The sequence below is a fragment of the Aulostomus chinensis genome, chromosome 4 (assembly GCF_037954235.1).
Source record: "Aulostomus chinensis isolate RoL2024-O1b breed Wild chromosome 4, RoL_Achi_v1.0, whole genome shotgun sequence".
Lineage (NCBI taxonomy): Eukaryota > Metazoa > Chordata > Actinopteri > Syngnathiformes > Aulostomidae > Aulostomus > Aulostomus chinensis.
Genome location: NC_141323.1, coordinates 1,962,132 through 1,983,870, shown reverse-complemented (window position 1 = coordinate 1,983,870; position 21,739 = coordinate 1,962,132). Strand labels below are relative to the sequence as shown.

Sequence of the window (21,739 nt, the reverse complement as noted above, 5' to 3'; positions counted from 1 at the left end):
AAGGAGAAAGTCCCAGAGGGAAACCTTTAATTCAAACCTATCGGGCTGGAGTCCCTGTCAATGAGATCATAGAATGATTATAAATTAACAACTCAGGGCGTCTTAAAAGTTATAAGTTGTGTATTCAAGCTGTAATGAGACGGACTGAAAAAAAATAGAATTTTTGTTTTTATATACTATACGCTTCTGTAAAATCATTGTCAGGACATGGAAGCCAAGTGAGGCCATACTTCAGGCCATTTTGAGGATGATGTAAAAACTGGATAGTTTCTCATTATCATGAGAAAAATTATCTTTTGTGTCTTGATAATGAGATGACATATCGTCATCACAAGATAACCGCACAAAAAAATAATTTGAAGTAAAGCCTCTCAGCTTTCAAGGAAATCTTCCACCCTCTAACCAATTTTTGATGGTTCCAAACTGACAATTTCTATTAGTTTTCATGAAGGCCCCTAGTGTTCAGTCTTGATATGGTAAATAGTTTGAACTACAATTGAGCAGATGCTTGAAAGATGCTGTTAGCTAAATTTTTTTTTTTTTAATAGACATTCTATTGTTTGTACCAACAACTGAGTTTTCTTCACATGCAAAATGTTCTTCTGAACCACAGAGCCCTCTAAAATTTCTCTTCAGGTCCCATTCCCTGAATAGTTTTTTTTAACTTTTTTTTTTTTTGGACACATTCAACAAAAATGAAACCTTATAATGGGCCGTTTGTCAGCAAGTCCTACCTTTTTCAAACAGAAAACAAATTATGTAAACAGTAAGACTGAATTAAGTACAGAACACTTGGATCAGCTGGATAATGAAACTGAAGTGTTTAAATCTGATCGTTTAGGTTTTTAATAAAAGTTGAATATATTTTTAGGTTGGTATTTTTGTTGGTATTTTATTTAGATTGTTTTCAGATGATGGATTATACTAATTATTGTAAGAACAACACATCCATTATTTTTGATATATTTAAATTAGGGATACAGAGAGGGTTATTTTCTCAAAATTGATACAATATATTTTTTACAAATTAAACCCAAATAAACTGAAATAAAAGACGAAACACAACCACAAAAAATATATGTAAGTATTTGAGGGCCCATGTCCTCATAAAGCACAATCACAAGCACTACCATGTTGAGAGGAAGCTGACGCGGGACACACAAACACTGACAGGCCATATTATAGTTTATCTTTGATTTTAATTGGACAGTAATTACAGGATATACATAATGTTTCATTGAAACAAGAGTGTAACACTGGCGGGCAAAGCCCTCTTTGCTCCTGAGGTCAAGGGATGGCTGACGTTCTCAAAATGTGCGTAAATAAACATGTACTGATCCGGCGCGGGGGGGGGGGGGGGGGGGGGTGTTCAAAACCACCGCAACTGCATCTGTGGCTTCCACATGTTACATTTTACCCAGAATGAACCCGGTTGGATCATTCAGCCAGTCTTAACAGGGATAAACAGCTGAAGCTTCAATTTATCTGAGCAAATTTACTATTACAAATTTACAACTTGGGGTATTTGTTTTTTGTTTTACAGCTCCAATGTATTGTTAAAAAAAAAGTTAAAACAAAAAAAAAAGCATATATACAGTTGAACTCAATAGATATATATACATATATATATATACATACAATATTATATAAATATAGTAAAATAGATTAAATTACATTGATTTCACGGTCTTCCATAAATAGATGTTGGACAATAACAGTTTTGTGACGTGTTAAGTTAATTTTGGAAGCACAGTGCACCGCCAGATGTACACAGATGTGCACTTGACGGCTGAGAAGTCTGCATCAAGCACTCAGGGTCTAAACGGCGAAACATTTCTGTAAGCAGAAAACTGTGCAACTGTCCGTAAAAACACTCTAGGTATTGTGACAGACACTCTCCTTAGCTTTTTCACTTTGACATGTTTGGTTGTCGGTCTTAAGAGCTTTACCTGACGTCTAAGGGTTTGTTTTTTTCTTTTAAATGCAAGTTTAACAGGTACATTACAACCACTGCATGTGGTCAAATTCAAAGTATTCTCCCATAAAGAAAAAGATTTAAGTTTCCCCCTCCCCTGCATGGGGAAGTGGAACCGGAGGCTCGGCAGCCTCCAGGTCTCGAAGAAGTAGTGTCGTCGCTGCGCACGCTAGTCCAACAAGATCTTCAGCAGGTTATAACAAGAAAATACAGTTTTGAAAGAGTCCTCACGTGAGATACTCTGCAGCTCCCAGTGTTGGCTTTGAAAAGGCAGGTTCTGTTGTCTTACACTGTTTTTACAAGGAAAGCTGACGCAATAAGCAAGGTCACAAAGCCTTGTTACAAAATACTGAAAAGGCGGTGTAGTTGGGCCTTGCCTGTGAAAACTGACAAGTCTGGGGTTTTCTTTTTCTTTCATAAGTGTGCTGAAGGTTAAGTGCTTTTCAATATACAAATATGCTTTACAAATACATATTCGGCAAAGTAAAATTGAAAAAAAAAAGTTGGAAGGAACTTAATCGTCTTTGAGAAGGATTAACGTTCAAGTCTGTTGCCTCGTATCAGTCTTCAGGAGGTTCACATACTTGTCTCAGCAGGTTTTGTAGTTGCTGAACTTTGAGGTGACAGCCACACTTTCACATACATAAAACCGTACCTGAGTGTAAGCTGCGTTTTGAACTCTTGAAGACTTTTAGGTCATCTTTGATTTGAGGCACCTTCAATGTATTTGTTTTCAGCTGTACCAAACTACAAAAACAATAAAAACATTTTAAAAAAAACGAAGAAAAAAAGACAACGAACATATAGTAAAAAGCAAACCAAAAAAAAAAAAACCCAACAAAACAAGTAGAACACCATCTTTTTGGTGTAAAACAGCATACTGTACAAAGTTCGGATACATTCACTTGGAATGGCGTGGTCTTGTTGCTCAGGAAGTTAAAAGCCGAGCATCAAGTGAGTTCTTGTGTTTTTCTTCTTTTACAATAGGTTGCGATCTTTGTTGGTTGCGCGGCTGCAGTCCAACGCTGAGAGCCTCCGTACCATGTGGGTGAAGCTTAGTGTCCGTCGGGGTGTCCGTCTGAGCTGTTTGAGGCATTGTGGATCCAGTCTAGAATGATGAGGCTCATGCTGCCGATCATGACCAGGAATCCGCACAGCAGGAAAGCAGTGGCCTGGAGGGAGGGGAAGACATTTTTACATTTAGCTAACATGTTGCACCACATGTCAGGCAACACCCAGAAAAACCCTAAATAGTTGTGTCAAAACTGTTATTTTGGTATGAATGCAAATAACCTCGAAATAATTTATGAATTGGTGACTAGTAGAGATGCTAAAAGGCTTAGGAGAGAAGCTGGTTTCTTTATGCTTCACTAAACCAACCACCTCCTGGCTCTGTGTTACATTGGAAAGGACAAACATGAAGGTTGGAGCGGTATTGATTTCAATTCATGTTGATTTTCCAACACCCATCAATCAGCAAATATCCAGTGAATTAATTTGCCAATTATTTGTTTAAAATGGTGCGCAGATAAATAAGCCAATTCTCCACCATGGGAGGAAGAATGAATCCTCACCCCAATCTTTTGCACAGACTTCATGGTTTCCTTCTTGACCAGTTTGATGTAGAAAGCAGAAGGCAAGATGAAGATGAGCATGGCAGCAGCAGATGCACCTGGGGAGGGAAAGAAAGAAGCATTTTAGGTGTCAAGATTTCTATGAGTGATGCTTTTTGCATCAAACACATTAAGTCCAGACACTCACCAATGAAACCGAAAATGTCTCTGATGGTGGGCACAAAGATGACAAGGGCGTTGGTGCCGGCCAGCAGGCACACCGTGATGATGGTGTGGCGGATCCAGCTGAAGTTCTTGGAGGCGCCGACAAGCTGGTTGACGGATGTACGGATCTACAGAGAGGGACGGATGGAAAAGGAGGATCTAAATTAAACTTGAAAAAAACAAAAGGGATGAATACGAGCTCATTCTCCGTGACACTTACAGGGAAAAGAACCACAGGGACAGTGAGGGTGACAGCGGTCAGCACAGCCAGGCGCACAATGAGCAGGAGCACGTCAGCTTTGTAAACCTTGGAGTAGGTGTGCAGCAGCTCAGGCTCCACGTGGACTGTGTGGACGGACAGAAGAAACCAGGTGAGGTTTGATTCACAAACACTAAAACACAGTCGGTTTCTTAACTGCAAAATTTCAGACACAACAGGGTTAATAAACAGAAAAGTTATGAGTTTAGAATTTATGGACTTAATCAGTGAATACACACAAAGCATTTTCTTCTTCTTTTTTTTTTAATCGGACCATAATAAACTAAACACAAAAATATAGCCTTTCTAAACCATTTGGAGGAGGTAGCTAATGGAAGCACTGCCAAATCTGCTCTACCCCTGCCTGCAGAGGGCGCTCAAAGCACAAAGAGTGAAGAATAAATTGGGTTCATTGGGAGAATTAGACAGAATAGTCACTGATAGGGTTGCCAACCGTCCCGTATTAGCCGGGACACCCCATATTTGAGCTAAAAGAGGCGCATCCCAAATACGGGGCGTCCCGGCTAAGACGGGACGGTTGGCAACCCTAGTCATCGATGGCAAAAAAGCCTCTGGCCAAAGCTTGTAAGATTAAAAACGAGAATGTTTCTGACAATCTAAACTTTATAAAATTTCTAATAGAGATTGTGTTGTATGAGTTTATGCTGTAAACACAGACCTGATCCTGAAACTACTTGGTTCGTAGGTATTAGCCAGTGTGCTCACTACAAAACAGCCAATATATCTATCTTACAAATCCTCATTGATGCGTGAACATAGCTAAAACTAGTTAGAGTAGCCTCTTTAGCTACGTAGCGCCAACGAGTCCAATAGCGTTAAAAAAAAAAAAAAGAAAAGAAAAAGAAGCTGATGCTAAAAATTTTGTTTGGCTACATCGATATGCTAACGCACAAGCAATGACCAATTCTACCAAAAATAGTCTCGAAGAACAAATTATCAAAAGGTTGAGATTATAAGCGTCGCTTGAGCTTTGTCGTTCTAGCAGAGGATGATTTAAAGGCTTTAACAAGAACAATAATTCTCCATTAGTGCAAAAAATACGATTTTTAGCGTAAACTTAAATACTTGATTATCCTCGTAGTGTAGCATGTCTTTCTTATAACTCTTTCAAGTGATGGCACGATTTAGACCACTTTTGTTTGCAAAGGAGACGGTAGATCGCTACGAGACAACCGAAACTTCCTGGTGGCTTTTGTCTGTGCCAGACCCCCGTATCTACGCGGAGCCAGCAGGCTGGGATCTTTAACAATGCCTTTTCTCACTGTTTTGCTGTTACATAATCAGCTGGGTAACTGGCTGTTCATTCACCCCACTCTGACAAACAGAAAAAAAAAAATAGACATGGTGGCACACTAGTCAACTGCATCAGGTGTGTCCTTTCACACCGTTGCATAACAGGCCGACAGCCCCATTCTATGCATTTTGTTCCCCAGGAAGATAAACGTGTTTATTTAGTTGTATATTGAAAACAGATCCCCTCAAATTCTGTGTTTCTGGCGCTGGGCGTCAAACTGTGACATGAACTAAAGTTGAAAATGTATTTAATCCCAGCTGGAGAAGCCTGAACGGCTGCTTACAACAATACATTCATTTTTACACCTGAAAAATTGAAGACACTCACTGTTGAAGGTCAGATATCCAAAGAGGGCAGCCAACAGGTACATGATGAACATGGCGAGGAAGGACACGTTGGCAACACCCTGCATCCTTCTGCGGGAACGGCTGTTTGGGTGAGAGGGAGAGTGATGTTTAATTTTGACATCAGGACAGAGTGATAACAAAGCAGCTGGTAAGAAAACAGCTGCACTCACTTTTTGAGCTCCTCATACATGGGCAGGATAGCGGGATGGCACACAAAGGCGAAGGTCAGGATGGGAACAGCGTAGACAGTCTGGGAGGGGAAAAAAAGAGAGGAGATTTCAGTTTGGAACTAAACATCCCAGGAGTTTGAGAACACTCAATCATCCAGATGGCTGCATCTCAGTCAGCCTCACCTGAGAATTGAAGACAAAGTATTTTGGTGTGCAGGCGTCACTGTAATCCACTGCTGTAGTATTAAGGGGGGACGTGCTGATGTTGAGGAGTTTCATTGTCTCATTCAGAGCGTTGACATCTTCAGGGAGTGGGCACGGGATCTGGAATTTCTTGATGATCACCTGGAAGACAAGAGGACAATTTTCATTTTTGATTTTCCCAAATCTCGTAATAGAAAGATTCCAAAGCTTCAAATGTTTGTCAAAGAACGTTTTCATTCTTCTCATTGACTTGGGTCCTTGAATGACAATAGCTTATTGTATTCCTGTAAAGCCAGCCCAGTCTTGTATGTGGGAAGACAAAAAAAAAATGCCCGGAAAAACTGAAATTTCTTCTAAATAGGACTCATCTGGCACAACGAGTTCACTCATGTGCCAAAGAGGGAGTGTGTAGGAAATATGAGAAAAGAGGAAATATGTAAATTTGACTCACCACAATCAGAAAGAACACCATGCAGAGCAGGGACAGACCACTGGTGTAACCTAGGTAACCTGATAGACGGGGACAAAACACAAACATGAGCTTTCCTGAGAGAGACCTCTGTTTAATCAGTCTAGGTGAACGTTTCAAGTCTTGAACACATGTTGGTGCGTCTTTGACCTAAAACCCAACCCTGTGCAAGTATGTGCAAATACCTCATATTTTACAACACACACACACACACACACACACACACACACACACACACACACACACACACACACACACACTACTTACCCAAGTTCCTGAGCAGGGAGAGAGGCAAGATGATGGCGATGGTGACTAGCAGCACCAGGTAGTCTCCATTAGTGTACCATTCACTAAAACATAGAAAAAGACACATCATCAACACACTGAACATCATATTGAAGGACCACTCCATCAGTTTTATAGATCAAGCTCAGTTTATTCACCACAGAGTTTAAATTTAATGGTGGAACAGCTTCAAAGTGCACTGTTTTAGTTTTTCATAACTTGAGAAACCAACATCAAAGAAATAATAAATTAAAAACTAAATCTGACTGAGACATCGCATTAAATCCACTTTCAGCAGCAGCTTCAGGCCTCCCTGCTGCTGCTTTGCTTCAGGCAAAACGACTATCAACTTGGAGCATCAAATACACACAACTGGCTCATACAGCATGACTGCATCGCTTCCCACAAATAGATATAACAAAGCAGCTCTGACGAGGAGCCGCCATGTCAACCAAATCAATGATTTAAACTTGAAGCAAGGTCGCAGTGAGCTCATCCTGCGCTCCATCTCGATGCGGCACCGCGGCTGCATTCTACTAAAAGAGCTCTTTGAGCGGACGCTCGTAAAGACTGTTCGTCCCTTGAAAACATCCAGAACCCCCCCCCCCCCCCCCCCACTGCCCCTCTCTCCTTCAGCACAAAGATACTACTTCACCTTCTCTAACACTCAGCACTTGCAAAAACAACTGGCAGCCATTTTGCTTCATGGGCAGGTTTACTTGCAGTACCCCTTAACATATTTTCAAACGTGTTAAGCTAGTTTAGTAGCTAGCATTGATCAGGTGCAGCATTAGCACAGATACAGGTTTAGTATAGAACGTACTACAAAATCTGAGTGGTAAATCCTCCCTTCAGGGTGCTGTTGAGCAGTACTTGGTTGGAGCAGGAGGTGTTTCTCATATTTTCGGACTCAAATGCAGATAAATGGAATAGATGAAATATTAGGAGCATGTTTCCTAATAGCCTTTTACATTATAACTGAATAAAGCGAGGATTTGTTGACGCGTTCTTGACCTGACAGACGAGTGGCTACGGGTGCAAATACCCAAAGTAGCAAATCCCCGCTTCAGATTCTGACAAAATCACATGCTAAGAGACATTCCCCTCCTTTCCTGTCTCCTTCCAATTTCTTCAGCCAAAAATGCCGTACAATAAGAAACAAAACTAATACAATAGTTGTGTGGTTACTCCCTACTGACTTTAGTCAAATTTATATCATATAAGTAGTACGCTAATATATCTGTATGTTTACTTGCAGTGCACTTTACAGTATTGAATTATATTTAGAATTATATTTATTCATAAATTGGGTACTGTAAATGAATACAATTTTATAAACCTCACTTAGGGTTACCTAAAAAGTGAACAGGAAGTGTACTTCTTTTAAGGGAAGCTGTAGTACCTACAGCAGACTATTGTAGTTTTTTCATACTTGCAACCTGCAGCTGATCAAAAACCATTTTTTTTGTCTGCATTGTTAAAAAAAAAAAGTGTTTTCCACTCACCCATTGCTGACTCCAAGGAAGGCCTGAATGACAATGGGCAACTCGTACTTGACGATGTAGAGGTAGCTTGACATGGCTGAAAAGACAAAAACACAACTACAGTCAGAATATTTTCATCTTTAGTTTAGTTTCCATCTATGAGGGGATTCCACTTCAAAAATAGCCAGGTCTAATATTTGGTGAGGGACCGTGGTTTTCCATGAAATGAAAAAAAGTTTTGCCTTGAGGATGACTCAAGCTTTTACTGGAAGCTGCCTTGAAAAAAAACAAAAAACACATTTTTTTCCTGCCTTTCTTTTTTTCCCCTCTTACTTTTACAGAGGCCCAGTGTTTAACTTGTGGCAGGCAGCTGCATTATTAAAGAAGTTCAATTCTCGTTACGTAACACGGCAGTCACTCACCTCCGATGTTCTGCATGGTGATGGAGCAGGAAGCAGCGAGTTTTCCTGGCATGCCGAAGGCTTTGTAGCCAAGCTGCTCATACACCAGTGCCCCTTTGAGAGAAAAACACAGGATTTAATAAACAACATCACGGATGAAGCGGGAGTCAAACAGATGCATCAACAATACACTCACCTCCTTCATTGGCCGTCTTCAGCAGCAAGTGGACAGAGTACAAGGAGAAGATGGCGACTGCCACGAGGAGAATCCTGCAAACACACAGAAGGGACATTTAGCTCAACGCTGCAGTTCAATGACAAATTAACACAAATACATGCTGGTGTTTAGGTGACAAGCTCCTCCTGGAATGATTCAAGTGTTCCCTTTAGGACTGGAGCAGCAGCCATGTAGGGAAGTCATTTTCGGAGTCACGGATCGAGTGCCTGCATCAGCAAAGACCTCGATGGTCCAGAGAGTCACAAGCAGCATCAGCAGGGTTACAAAAAAAACCCCCCAAAAACGAAAGGTTTCTCTGGACATCATCTTCTTAATGCCTCATGCACTATGTTCTGGAGTATTAATAGTTCAAGTGAAAAGTAATCAGCAGGTCATTTGAGACCCAGGCTCTAAATTTGTTTCTTGCTTGCTTGCGGCCTTCCAGTTGCCAGACCGTTCATATCTTATCGCTTTATGTACAATCTAAATATATGCTTTGGATAACCTGTTCTGAGCAGTTCTTGATAAAAAAAAAAAATGTTTCAAGTGCAAAACGTCGTTGACGGTGACTAGTAGCGAGCTGGTAATCCCTTACTTCCTGGCTGCCGGACAACAGTGAAGTGCTTCATTCATGAGATCCCGTGAGGGCAGGTTAACTCTTTGTTTACGTAACTGGCTTGAATGCTGCAGGATTAAGCTGTTAAACTGCTTCTCCTGCCACTCCCTGCGTTTGTAAACTGGCCAGCTGGAGTCATGTAGTGACCTGTAACTGGGGAGGATTCTCACAGAGCAGCAGTTTAAGTCGCTGAGTGTTTCTTTTCCTCATTCAAAATGTTTGGTTTTTTTTCATCAGTATACATTTAAAGCAAGTACACGGAGTGCACTTTGTTCTGACCCTGATGCAACCCCTAGCCCGGATGCAGTGTGAGAACACATGCGCTCGCACACACACACACTGCTGGCGGAAAACCTGCAGATTTGTGGTACATCGTGACCTGCAACCTTGAAGCTGAGACACAACTACACCTGCATGTCTCAGCAGCATTGTGAAACAGAAACACCCCCCTTGACCTTTAAACCTAGTCGATCGTATTTCAACCTGCTTATATTTGAAGGTGCCTTTCATGCTATTTTACTACGTTGCCAAAATACCTCCAAAGAACCTCGTCAAAGACTTGAATCGATACTCACACAAATAGGGCAATGCCAGTGTTGGCCATGGCATAGGACAGGCCCAGGATGCCGCTTCCCATGATGGCGTTTCCCAGGTTGAAGACAGACATGCCGAAGGAAGCATTGCCTTGATGCTGTGAAGGAAATGCAATTGTTTAGAAAAACTGATGTGGCTATTTAACCATAAATGTATACGAGGGCAAGCAAAAGTTCTTACATATTCCGTCTCATACTTCTTCTTGCCAAGGTTTTGTTCTGGAAGGAAGTTTTGACTCTCAGCATCTATGTCAGCGTATTGGCTGTAAACAAAAATGAAGTTTTTTTTTTAATGTGCTGCATGCATTTTTATAATAAGAAAAAAAAGAATAATTAGAAGTGAGCCTCACCCATTGGGAGGGACCTTAACAGGGTAGTCTGAGTAAGGGTAGTCATTGCTGTTGGAGCTACTGCTGTCTTCCTCGTGAGAGAAGCGACTCATCTCAGTCGGTTGTTTCATACTGCACGAAAACAAAACAAGAGATTTCATTTTCCTACAGTCTCACTGATTTATTCTTTCTTGTCCTTGTTCATCCGCCGTCTTTTTATATTCTAACAAAGCGCGTTCACGCCCCTTAGAATAATCAATATCATAGTTGAGCGCGTTCCCTTTACACCATGTGACTTTTCAGTAGCGGGAGGAGGAGGAGGAGGAAGGGGAGAAGGGAGGGGCGGGTGAGTTGACGCACCGGCAAGCAGTGGAAAAATACCAGACCGGCATCCTCGTCCAGCCGACATCACCTCAGCCGCGCTGTATGACAAAATTCCGCAGTACGCACCGCTGCTGCTGCGGCTACTTTGGCGCACTTTTCTTTTTGAAATAAAGGAAGACAGGGTGTGTCCTGATCGCATCATTCTTAGGCTTTTAAAAAAAGACATAACATTGAGGTTCATGTGTCATATTCCAAATCTAACACATTATCTTATTTAATCTTTAATATTTCATCTTTTTGCCGGTAATGTGCGGATATCCCAAAGAGCGCAGAAACCCTGACCTCAATGGAGCCATTTAATCATATCATCTTCGCCACCGGCGTTCTATGGAAACAATGGCACGTGTTGTCCGTTTATGGGCATGGCGCTCCATTTTCCGCAGGGGCAGCTTTGCGCGCTGATGCAATGTCGGGTTTTGATTGTCCCCACATGACACAAATATAACTTTCTTAGGAATTCAAATGGCATGAGATCTGTATTTAGTTATCTGTGCGCCATTTCCACAACCCAGCACTGCAGCATCACTGTCACGCTGTCTGATCAATAATTAATTCATTAATTAATTCACTATTTTAATTATATATTTGTGGACCAGAGATGACCTGCTATGAAACACCACCAATGAGGAGCTTTCAGAGGCACCAGTGTGGGTTTTTCTGCATTTCCTCTTCTGAAAGCGCCTTATTCATGTCAGCAAATATTTGAATTCTGACACTAAAAAGCATTCGAAATTGACTAAGACTTACAAAAACAAAAGCAAAAGGCCGATGGTGGTGTAATAATGAACCGATAACAAATCGAATACTTAAAATTTTTGCATTCTATTTCAAAGATATTGCTGCAATCCATTTCCTACACGAGAAGAAGCCGGCACTCTTACCTTCTCAGGATATGGCAGGATGCCTGTAAAATCCGTGTGAAGACAGTCAAACACAATCAGCAGATGTCTGGACGATTTGATTGACTATATTCACAAAAATGACTCCAAAATCAGACTGATCCTTGAAGATGTGTATATGAACAATTCAAAAAGAAGAAGAGGAAAAAGAAGATTGGATGGGCTATTAATAACAGACAGAGTCTGATTAAAATCCCTAGGCCTATTTGAAAACACTTAAAAGTAAAAATACTCTTAGAATAAACCAAGTCAAGAACACAAATATGTCTTTAATTGAACCCAGAAAATTCCCAGAGATGCGTTGCGCTCAGAAAGAAGAGTGTTCTGCTGGAGGAGGGGTGAGGACTCACCCTTTTATAAAGATGAGCATTGCATCAGCCCCAGCAAGAGAGAAGGCAGGGGTAGGGAGAGAGAGAGGGAGGGAGAGAGGGAGCAGGAGGAGGAGTGGCTTCGATGGCTAGGATGGAGGAGGAGACTTTTTACGCACAGCAGTGACGTGGCTTTGTGTACAAACAGAGCACACAATGACCCCCAGACTTTCCCCTGGAAATCCACAGGAATCCGGAAGTAGAAGAGGTGCCATTCAGGAACAAAAGATTAATGAGAGCAGGGGAAGAGGACACTGGAGGCTGCCTCTTACAAGAGTCAAAATTTGATCATGACCTCTGAAAGACATACCAGGCTGTGTTTGTTGTACCATGGAGATCTAGTCGGAACAGAAGCAGGATTACTAGGTCACCGTGCCTGCTGGAAATATTGGACACTCATGGAGGGTAAAGAGGCTGAGATGTCTGTTTATGTGTCAGTCCACATCAGTGTGTCAGCGGAGCTTCAAAGCAGACCTCCCTGTCTGAAGGAGATTACGCACAAACGCTGTCATGTGACACTGGCCATCCTGATCCTCATTCACACAGTGGCCCCTCCTCGCCGGGCTGTGTTTGTGTGTGTGTGTGTGTGTGTGTGTGTGTGTGTGTGTGTGTGTGTTCCAGTGGAATCTTCCACACCTCCGTCCGGTTTCCAGTTTCAAGGAACACAGGGCAATAAAATCAATTCATTATGCAGCACCTTTCGGTCTTCAATATTGACTTCTACTACATCTATTTACTGCTGTTATAAAAACACTGCTGATAGAGAGATTCATTATTGCAATGTATGAGATGGCACTAGTACTACAACAGTTTACTGCTATTGTACAAACACTGCTGAACTACTGATAAAGACTTATTACTGCAATATACTGAAAGTACGACAACGATTTACTGGTACAATAAAAACACTGCTGACAGAGACTTTTTTCTGCAATATATATGGAATTACTATGAGTAATACTATAAAGACTTACTGTTTCTATTGACCAAAGACCTACTATCTGATGGTACAAATACTACAACAAGATAATTGTTTAAACTTATCCCTCTACTAATCTGCCATTACAAATGCCACTAACTACTGTTTGTACGATAATACCACAACTCCTAGTTGTACTTCCACCACTACCATACTTGTTCTACTTTTGGTACCTCATCCACATATATTCCCATTACTCTTTGAGCTGCCAGCAGAAAAGTCAGAGTGGCAGAACTTGCACGACAACAACTTTACTTGAGGTGGCTAGGACTCTAATACAACTGCTGTTGTAGGAGCCAGATTGGTCCAAAGGGCCACTATAGCTGTTATTTTGTAGAGTACTTGTACTTCCACTGCAAGTACTACTACTTCACTTCACTTCCCTCAACCTTCCAGGGGCAATCCAGTTACTTCCAACTATGTCTATAAAACCTCAGGTACCACTGCTAATGCTGTTATGGATGCTAATATTAATACTAATTCTACCACTACTGCAATTTTTTTCACAGTATTATTACTACGACTGAACATTACAGGAATCAAACAAGTCCAGCCATTGCATCATTCATATCTTATCGTTCATGAACTGTTTAAATATATGCTTTAGATGCCCTATTCTGTGAATTTCTAGTAGGAAGCTGGTAATCCTCCAATTGGACTTCATTTTTTTTTTTTTTTACCTGTCCTGTTCAGTAGCTGAGGCAAGCAGCATCAATGTTCCTGGTGCCTTGTTGTACTGAAGCAGTTTTATTCTGCATAGGAGGAATCTGATAAACTCCTCCTATTGCCATTTATGTTTAACTTTATTAGGAATGGTGTTGGTTCATTGATGAAGCTACCTCCTGAGGCTCAGGAGTGGACAGGAAGAGAGAACAGGGACAGGACAGTGAAGACAAGGGGGAGTGGGGAGACAAAAAAACAGCAACAGCAATAGCAGAGAACAACAACAACAACAATAAAACACAAAAACAAACAAAGACAAAAAACAAACAGAAAACAAATAAACAAACAAAGAAAAAGTAACAACAACAAAAGAAAAAGAAAGGAAAAAAAAAACAATGGTTGCAGAATTTCCGGTCCATTTGGTTTAATATAATTTTAAGATAAATGTCTGAGTGTGTGTTTATGGGTCAGTTGTGCGCTCCATGCGTGTATGTGTGTATACGCGTGTGTACGTGTATATGTATGTGCTACGGTTTATCTTGGATGCTGTGCGTAGCTGGCTGTAGCTGATGTGGGGGGCCAGGACATCGCACCCCCAGTCCAGGATGGCAGGTAGGTCAGGACCAGGTCACCAGAGCACCCCGAAACCCCCAGGACACAGGGAGCCCCAGGCCACCCCTCCCCCAGGAAAAACAGCCACAGGCCCAACCAATGCCAGGACCCATAGGAAAGCATAGGAGCAGCAACCCCCACCTGGAAGCAACCCACAGAGAGACGGGGCAGAGATGACCCCGGTCCCGCCGGGCACTCCCCCCCCCACAGCATGAGCAGAGCCCAGGGGCACAGGGCCCCCCAGCCCGAGACCTGACCAGAGCCTCCCAAGGGGTCCACCCACCTACACCCCACACACAGAGCGGGGCAGCCACAGCCCACCACAACGACCAGGCCCACCGCCCCCGAACAGAGCCACCCCCCCCCCCCCAACCCTCGATCCCCATCCCCTCTACTCATCCCCTGTTCTCCCCCTCCCCCCAGAGCAGGAGGGCTTCAGGCTATAGGGCACCACCAGCCAGCCAGCCGGGACCCCCCACTCCCCGGAAAGGTCCAGCCCACCCGCCAGGGTGAGCCGAAGGCACGCACGCCCAGAACCGCCACCCCCGGACAAAACAATCATACTCTCATCTTCCTCCTTACAGGGGCCGAGAACACCATAGATGCTGATACAGTCCAGGGCACCTCAGACTTAGTGAAACCGCCAGCAAGCGATCCACCGTACAACAGCAGGGCCTGTGACCAACCCCAGCCCAACCACCATGCCGGGAAGAGGACCACCCCCCCCCCCCGAAGAGCCCCGCCCAGGCCCCCAGGCCCGCAACGGTGCAGTTAGCAAAGGAGGCAGCACTGGACCCACTCCCTGCCCCAGCTGCCCCCCCATCCCAACATGGTGCAGGGTGCGTGTTGTGCATGGGAATGTAGATGTGATGATGTGGATGACTAGAATGTGGTTAAAATTGGCGGAGGCACCCAGGGCATGGGAGCCCCGCCGGTTGCAGACGGCAGAGTCTCCCAGTACATCCTCATGCACTCCCCCAAGCCCTAAATGTCTACGATGTGATTAAAATTGGGGGGTCCAGCCCCTCAAGGCCTAGTGATACATAAGATGTGATGTGATGGGACAGAGAGGCAATGAGAGGGGCTGACGAATGGGCCAGACCTGCAGGGGGTCAGCTTCCAGACTGGCCCCGCTGACCACCCCGTCACCACTGCAACCAGCCGACAGGGAGTCTAGCCTCCCTGGTCCAGGGGTCAGATTGGAGCACCAAGGGGCACTGTCCGGAGATCCGGGCAGAGGGCCCACCACCGTGCAGTCAGAGGGCAGGGAGGGCCCAGGTCCCCAGTGCACAGCGGAACCCCCAGCCAGCAGCCCGTGGTCAGGGCCCCCAGTTTGATCAGCATCAAGGAGGTCAGCCCCCATCCCTCAGACGTCCCCTAGCATCCTCCCTTTGTCCGGAGTGGCGGCAGTCCAGGACACCGCGCCAGGGCCCGCCCGCCCGAGGGTGGGCCGAGGCTAGCAAACCCCTCCCCGGGGGCAACCACAGCCCCCCACTGCAGGACCCCACCAGGGGACTGGCGCGAATCCCCGGCAGCAGAGCACAGGGCCCCCGACCCCCCCCCATGCCGGGTGGAGGCCCCGACCCAGCCCAAGGACCCCCAACCCCCAATCCCATAGGGTGCCGCCATGATAGGGGAAGCCGCCCCCACGCCCCCCACGTCGTCCCTCAACAGGCGAGACCCAAAGCCGCCCCAGAAGGCAGTAACCCCGGGCCCACCAGCCCAGCGAGCCACCGGACACCCAAGGCAGCCAGCGTCCATAGCCACCCACCCCGGGGCCAGAGCCACGAAGCCCAGCCCCCCCTAATCAAAACTATGTGATGGATTTAATTATCGGGGACCAGATTTGTTCGAACTCTGACGATCGACTTTCCTCCCAAGCAGACATTCTGTCCATGGAAATGTGGTCTAATAAAAGGTTTCTATATTGAGTAATGCTTAGGTTGTTCTTGGATTTCCAATTGGACTTCTGAGTTCAGTGTTTGAGAGAGAGAATGCGGCCAGTTGCATGTCCTGAATTGCATCATCCTATGAGGAAGCATCACAAATGAAAAGATTCGACAGAGTCAAATCATAAAAAAGCCAGAGGTCAGTTGAAGAGTCACACTCCTTACCGCCAATGCCAACATTCCTAAACAAGGAAGTCTTTTTCCTCGGACTCATTATGCAATGTAATTATGTCTTCACACCCTGAACTGCTCTACATAGATGCAAATGACAGACATTCCACTGCTGAGAGGGAACTACTTTCAGTAGGTGCGGCAAATATTGAACTATAAACATAAGTCTGGTAAAGGCAGGTGTTTGTGTGAATACACACACAAACACATGCATTGTGCATATCTTTGCTCTCTTTTCACACATGAGTAAGTGTGTGTATGTCTGTGTATTGGTCTTTGTTTTGGGCTTTAGCTCGACCCAGTGGACCTAAGACGGATCAGAAAAGTGGAGCAGGGGCAAGGGGTGTAGGAGGGGAGGTGGTCTCAACACCGGTGCCCTCTTACTTCCTCCCCACACCAACACACACACACACACACACACACACACACACACACACACACACACACACACACACACACACACACACACACACTTACTTCCCCGCCCACATTATACTTGTAGTTTCACCCCCTGAGTTAACATAGGAAGAAGTTCAACTAAATACGCTGACTTGTCATGTGGCAGCTCCCCAGAACATTCAGAGCTGATTCTTAGAAGGTTAAGAAACAAGGCTTTCACTGTAACCCCATCTGGCTCAGAATGCCTAGACTTAGGCTATACAGGCTGAAGGAGCTGCCTCAGTCTACATGGCCACCACAATGTTACTCAGCAAACATGGGGATGCCCGTGTTTGGTTGCAGCCACGGTCACAGTGACCTTGATCTTTGACTCCCAGTCTTTTTTGCTGTCAACTTTGAGTCCAAGTGAATTTTTGAACAATATTCAAGGAAATTCCCTCAAAGCATTCCCGACGTATGTTGTTCATGTAGGGGGCAGCAACCTTTGACGACCAAAATCTTTTCATTTCATCTCTGAGTCCCAGTACACAGTGCCAAATTTGAAGAAATTCCTTTGAGGCATCGAGAGATATCTCATTGAGGAAAAATTGGAGATTTTTAACATTTTACCAAAATGTTGTGTTCTGTCACATTTTATTGCGTGACCAGGGCATTTTGACAAGGAGATACTGGAAATGGCCGTGATATGTACTGTCTGAAGGTGCTTACACACTGCTTCAAAGATCTCACCTAATGGGCAGTTGTTGTTGTTAAAACAGGAACAGAAGATACTGTATGTATTTCCTCCCCTAAAGCATCATGCATCATCAGATTCAAACACCTGCTGATTATCCTAAGGCGAGAGGCCAAATATTCTTGTTTTTTGGAAGTTAGATGTGTTGAACAGAGTGGTGTAGGAATAAGTCCTAAAACCTGGAATAAGGTAGGCAGTTTACTTGTTTAAAAGTCAGTGGGTTTGCATTTCAATGACTTGTAAAAGGGTCAGTGTTTTTAGATATTTTCATGGTTTGTTTAAGGTATAAAATCTATCTGAGGCAGCAAGAAACAGACAAGTGCTAGCAAATGGGTTTTACTGAATCTGCCAGCTGGTAACACTTGGGAAGACTGTGAACACGTAAGAGGACATGAATGAACCTTGCCAAAGAGGCTGAGAGTTTTCTTTTCCTGAGTGTTTGTTTGTTTGTTTGTTTGTTGTATAAATGAAAAATACATTATTCATTCCCATGGGGGAAATTCAAGGAAAGGCAGCTCAATTTTTGGATGAGAAAAGGTAGCAGCATGATAGCACCAATAAGTTAAAAGAGGATGGCACAGTGGTGCAGTGGTTGGAACTGTGGCCTCACAGCAAGAAGGTTCCGGGTTCGAGCCCCAGCTCAGGCACAGGATCTTTCTGTGTGGAGTCTCCATGTTCTCCCTGTGCCTGCGTGGGTTCTCTCTGGTACTCCAGCTTCTTCCCACAGTCCAAAGACATGTAAATGGGGACGAGGCTGATTGATACTCTAAATTGACTGTGAGTGTGACTGTGAGTGTGAATGGTTGTCTGTCTATATGTGTTGGCCCTGAGATGGACTGGTGACCCGTCCAGGGTGAACCTCTCGCCCAAAGGCAGCTGGGATAAGCTCCAGCCCCTCCAGCCCCCAGGGGCCTCCCAACATGGCGACTGCCACACCAGGGCATGATGAGGGGATGGTTGGCATTTCCCCAGATAGACAAGAACTTGCTCCTCATCCGTCTCTCCGCCACAGTCCCCAGAGAGTCCAGGCTCCGCCCCACCACTGACTCAGTCTTCTTGACCAGCTTGTTCAGTTGGTCGGAGTCCTTCTTAGTGATGTTGCCGCCTTAGTGATGTTGTTTGTTTGTTTATTTGTGTTTTGTTGCATTAAATGTTAGCTGTCAGTGTCATTAGCCTCAAGCTAAATTTACATTGTTGTCTTTTTGTTCATTCTGGGACCACCAAGTAGTTATGCAGGACTGGAAACGAATTGTGAGCTCAAGACACATATTTATGAGTACTTCAAAGGCAAAATACTCTATATGGGTAAAGTCTTCCTCATAAATATGCTCTTTGTTTCTCGTAACCCAGTTTGTACCCCTCACAACATTTGACCCCTGCAGATCTTTTCATTCCCTTTTAGTTCACACATGGAGCCAAGGAATAAAAACCCAACAACCCCTATTTTCCTAAAAAAGCAGATCATGAGATCTCTGCTTTGGGGAAAAAAAAAAAAAAAAGTTGTCTGTCTATATTGTAATCACAATCCTCCTTAGAGGTTAACAGTTCCAAGAACATTCACAGTGGGGATGGGGTTAGGAAGGTTGAAGAGCAAGAAAATCCCCAGTCTAAAGGTAGGGAAAATGAAAAGTTAATAAGTCTGGACAGGTGGGGAGAAGTGGTGTTAGTGATCTGGCCTAGACTCAGGAGGGGGCCTTGGTGGGAGACTGGCCCAGCTAAATGTAATGTTATGAGAGGTATTTATCTGGTCAGTGGGCAATGGACTTAGATAAGTAAATGGCTGCCAAGGAAGTTATTAGCTTTGGAGTGATCAAGTACGGTAGATAAAGGTCATAGTGTGCGAAGCGGTACTTGCAGCTTCTCCACTTTGACCCCTAAACGTAAGTTTCAGATTGAGGTTAACAGCTCGTTTCCACATGCGGACCTCTAATTCCATACAATCCGCCGTAAGTCCATTCATTTCCTATGCAAACCGTCCTGATGTCTGATGTGTTTCTGAAGCTCCTCCTCTTTGATTATTTTCTGTATCGTATTTGCCTCGAGGACACAGAAAAGAACTTTAGCCACAGAAATATGTTCAAACATGCACGGTGTGCCAATCAAAACAAGCAAATGAGCTACAAGTCAGTCCTTCCAGAAAAATATGGATTTTTTGGGGGTATTTGTTGAAGCCAAAAATCCCTGATTGCGCAGCACGTTTTCTCGCAGTGCGATGGAATATGCAGGATATTTATGCAATTTTACGCGATGAAATTGCGGGAATTTGCAAAAATTGCAGGACCTTGCATAAACAGCAGTTCAATGAATGAGAAAAAAAAGTGATTCCTCAAAATTTTTGAGGAATCCATCCATCCATTTTCTTCCGCTTAGTCCTGTGAAAGGTTGCGGGGGGCCTGGAGTCTATCTCAGCTGCTTTCAGGCGAGAGGCAGGGTCACCAGTCCATCTCAGGGCCAACACATATAGACAGACAACCATTCACACTCCCAGCCATACCTACAGTCAATTTAGAGTATCAATCAGCCTAGTTTCCATTTGCATGTCTTTGGACTGTGGGAGGAAGCCAGAGTACCAGAGAGAACCCACACAGGAACAGGGAGAACATGCAGACTCCACACAGAAAGATCCTGTGCCTGAGCTGGGGCTCGAACCTGGAACCTTCTTGCTGTGAGGCCACAGTTCCAACCACTGCACCACTGCACCATCCTCTTTTAACTTATTGCTGCTATCATGCTGCTACCTTTTCTCATCCAAAAATTGAGCTGCCTTTCCTTGAATTTCCCCCATGGGAATGAATAATGTATTTTTCATTTATACAACAAACAAACAAACAAACAAACAAACACTCAGGAAAAGAAAACTCTCAGCCTCTTTGGCAAGGATAATTCATGTCCTCTTACGTGTTCACAGTCTTCCCAAGTGTTACCAGCTGGCAGATTCAGTAAAACCCATTTGCTTGCACTTGTCTGTGTTTACGGTCATAGTTTGTTGTGTTTTCTTTATTTTTAGCTCAAGTAAAAGTGTCTGTGGATGTTTGAAAATGTGGATTATATCTGATGATGTGAGAGTTTGGGTTTTTGGCTTGGAGGTGTTTTTAGCCAACAGTTGTATTAGCTTCAAGCTAAATATACATGGTTAGCTTTTTCTGCGTTCAGCCGTCTCATACAAATAATGCAGGAGGAGAGAAAATATTGTTGGCTCCAACTACAGAGTATTTGAAAAGCTAAAAACACTTTTTGGTGAAGTATCACTTTTAATAAGAAAATAAATTATATTGGTAACAGGAGCCAAATATTGATAACATGATTTGAGCAGTGTTTTTAAATGAGAGACAATACATTTGCATTCAGTTTTTGTATGAGAAATCACCACTGGATATTTTTTTCTCTCATGCCGATGATTCTGAAAATTGTTTTAATTTAAAAAAAAATTTTAATTATCTCATAATTGTTGTTTTGCATGTGAGTTCAGACGCAAGTGTCGGTGTAGGTATATGTGGGTCTGCATTGGGTGTGTGAATTCATTACACTGGTGACACAAAAGAGGCCTCTGGCCATCAGACTGAAAAACAAACCAAAGCCACCAAAGAGGAAGTGAGTTATCTTTTGGAAACCTTGTCATATCGCTCTTAGTCACGCACGCACACACTCATGCACAGCTGATCCTGATCGGACATGAGTCCCGCGACAGGATCAGGGTCACTACGTAAACACTCCTTAGCTAAACAACATAGCAGGAAAGCCACTATGGTAACAACCATCATGGGATTCTCTGCACAGTTTTGCTTAAGCTTAAATAGATTTGATATACTTCCAATGTTAGCTGAAACACTTGTTCATATAAACCACATTCACACAACTTAATTATTTACCTTTCTGTTGTCTTTGGTTATGAGCTCAAGAAAACAAGAAAACTATTAGTAATTTCAATGATTCAAAAGCAAATCGGGAACACAAAGGCTGCATTTCATCCAGAACTATAAATAAATATGACTGGAGATCAGTCACTTTAATTTTTATTGGAAATATTAGCTCACAACTTAAAAAAAAGAACGAGCCTTTCAAAAGTCAAGTTCCTGTAAAGGAGTTGTAATCGCACAATGCTCTATCTTGTGTTGATTTTTCTTCCTCGTTCATGATTTA

At 43.5% G+C, this 21,739-nt stretch overlaps 1 protein-coding gene across 1 annotated transcript; it reads right to left on the bottom strand.

Moving 5' to 3' along the window:
• Positions 1-956: 956 nt before the first annotated feature.
• slc38a2 (solute carrier family 38 member 2) lies at positions 957-12,062 on the bottom strand. Its single transcript, XM_086201008.1, has 16 exons — positions 11,708-12,062; positions 10,464-10,574; positions 10,295-10,376; positions 10,096-10,211; positions 8,884-8,957; positions 8,709-8,801; positions 8,308-8,383; positions 6,785-6,867; positions 6,500-6,558; positions 6,028-6,189; positions 5,845-5,924; positions 5,655-5,755; positions 3,974-4,098; positions 3,737-3,881; positions 3,550-3,647; positions 957-3,147 (listed from the first exon to the last, which is right to left on the bottom strand). Exons 2-16 carry the CDS (start codon positions 10,571-10,573, stop codon positions 3,031-3,033), a joined length of 1,521 nt encoding a protein of 506 aa, XP_086057134.1. The 5' UTR covers position 10,574; positions 11,708-12,062; the 3' UTR covers positions 957-3,030.
• Positions 12,063-21,739: the final 9,677 nt, after the last annotated feature.

Coding starts and splice junctions, on each gene's coding strand:
- slc38a2 (XM_086201008.1), bottom strand. CDS start 10,573: ATGAAACAACCGACTGAGATGAGTCGCTTCTCTCACGAGGAAGACAGC. Junction 10,377..10,463: donor GTTAAGGTCCCTCCCAATGG/GTGAGGCTCACT, acceptor TTTTGTTTACAG/CCAATACGCTGACATAGATG. Junction 8,384..8,708: donor CACCATGCAGAACATCGGAG/GTGAGTGACTGC, acceptor TTGTCTTTTCAG/CCATGTCAAGCTACCTCTAC.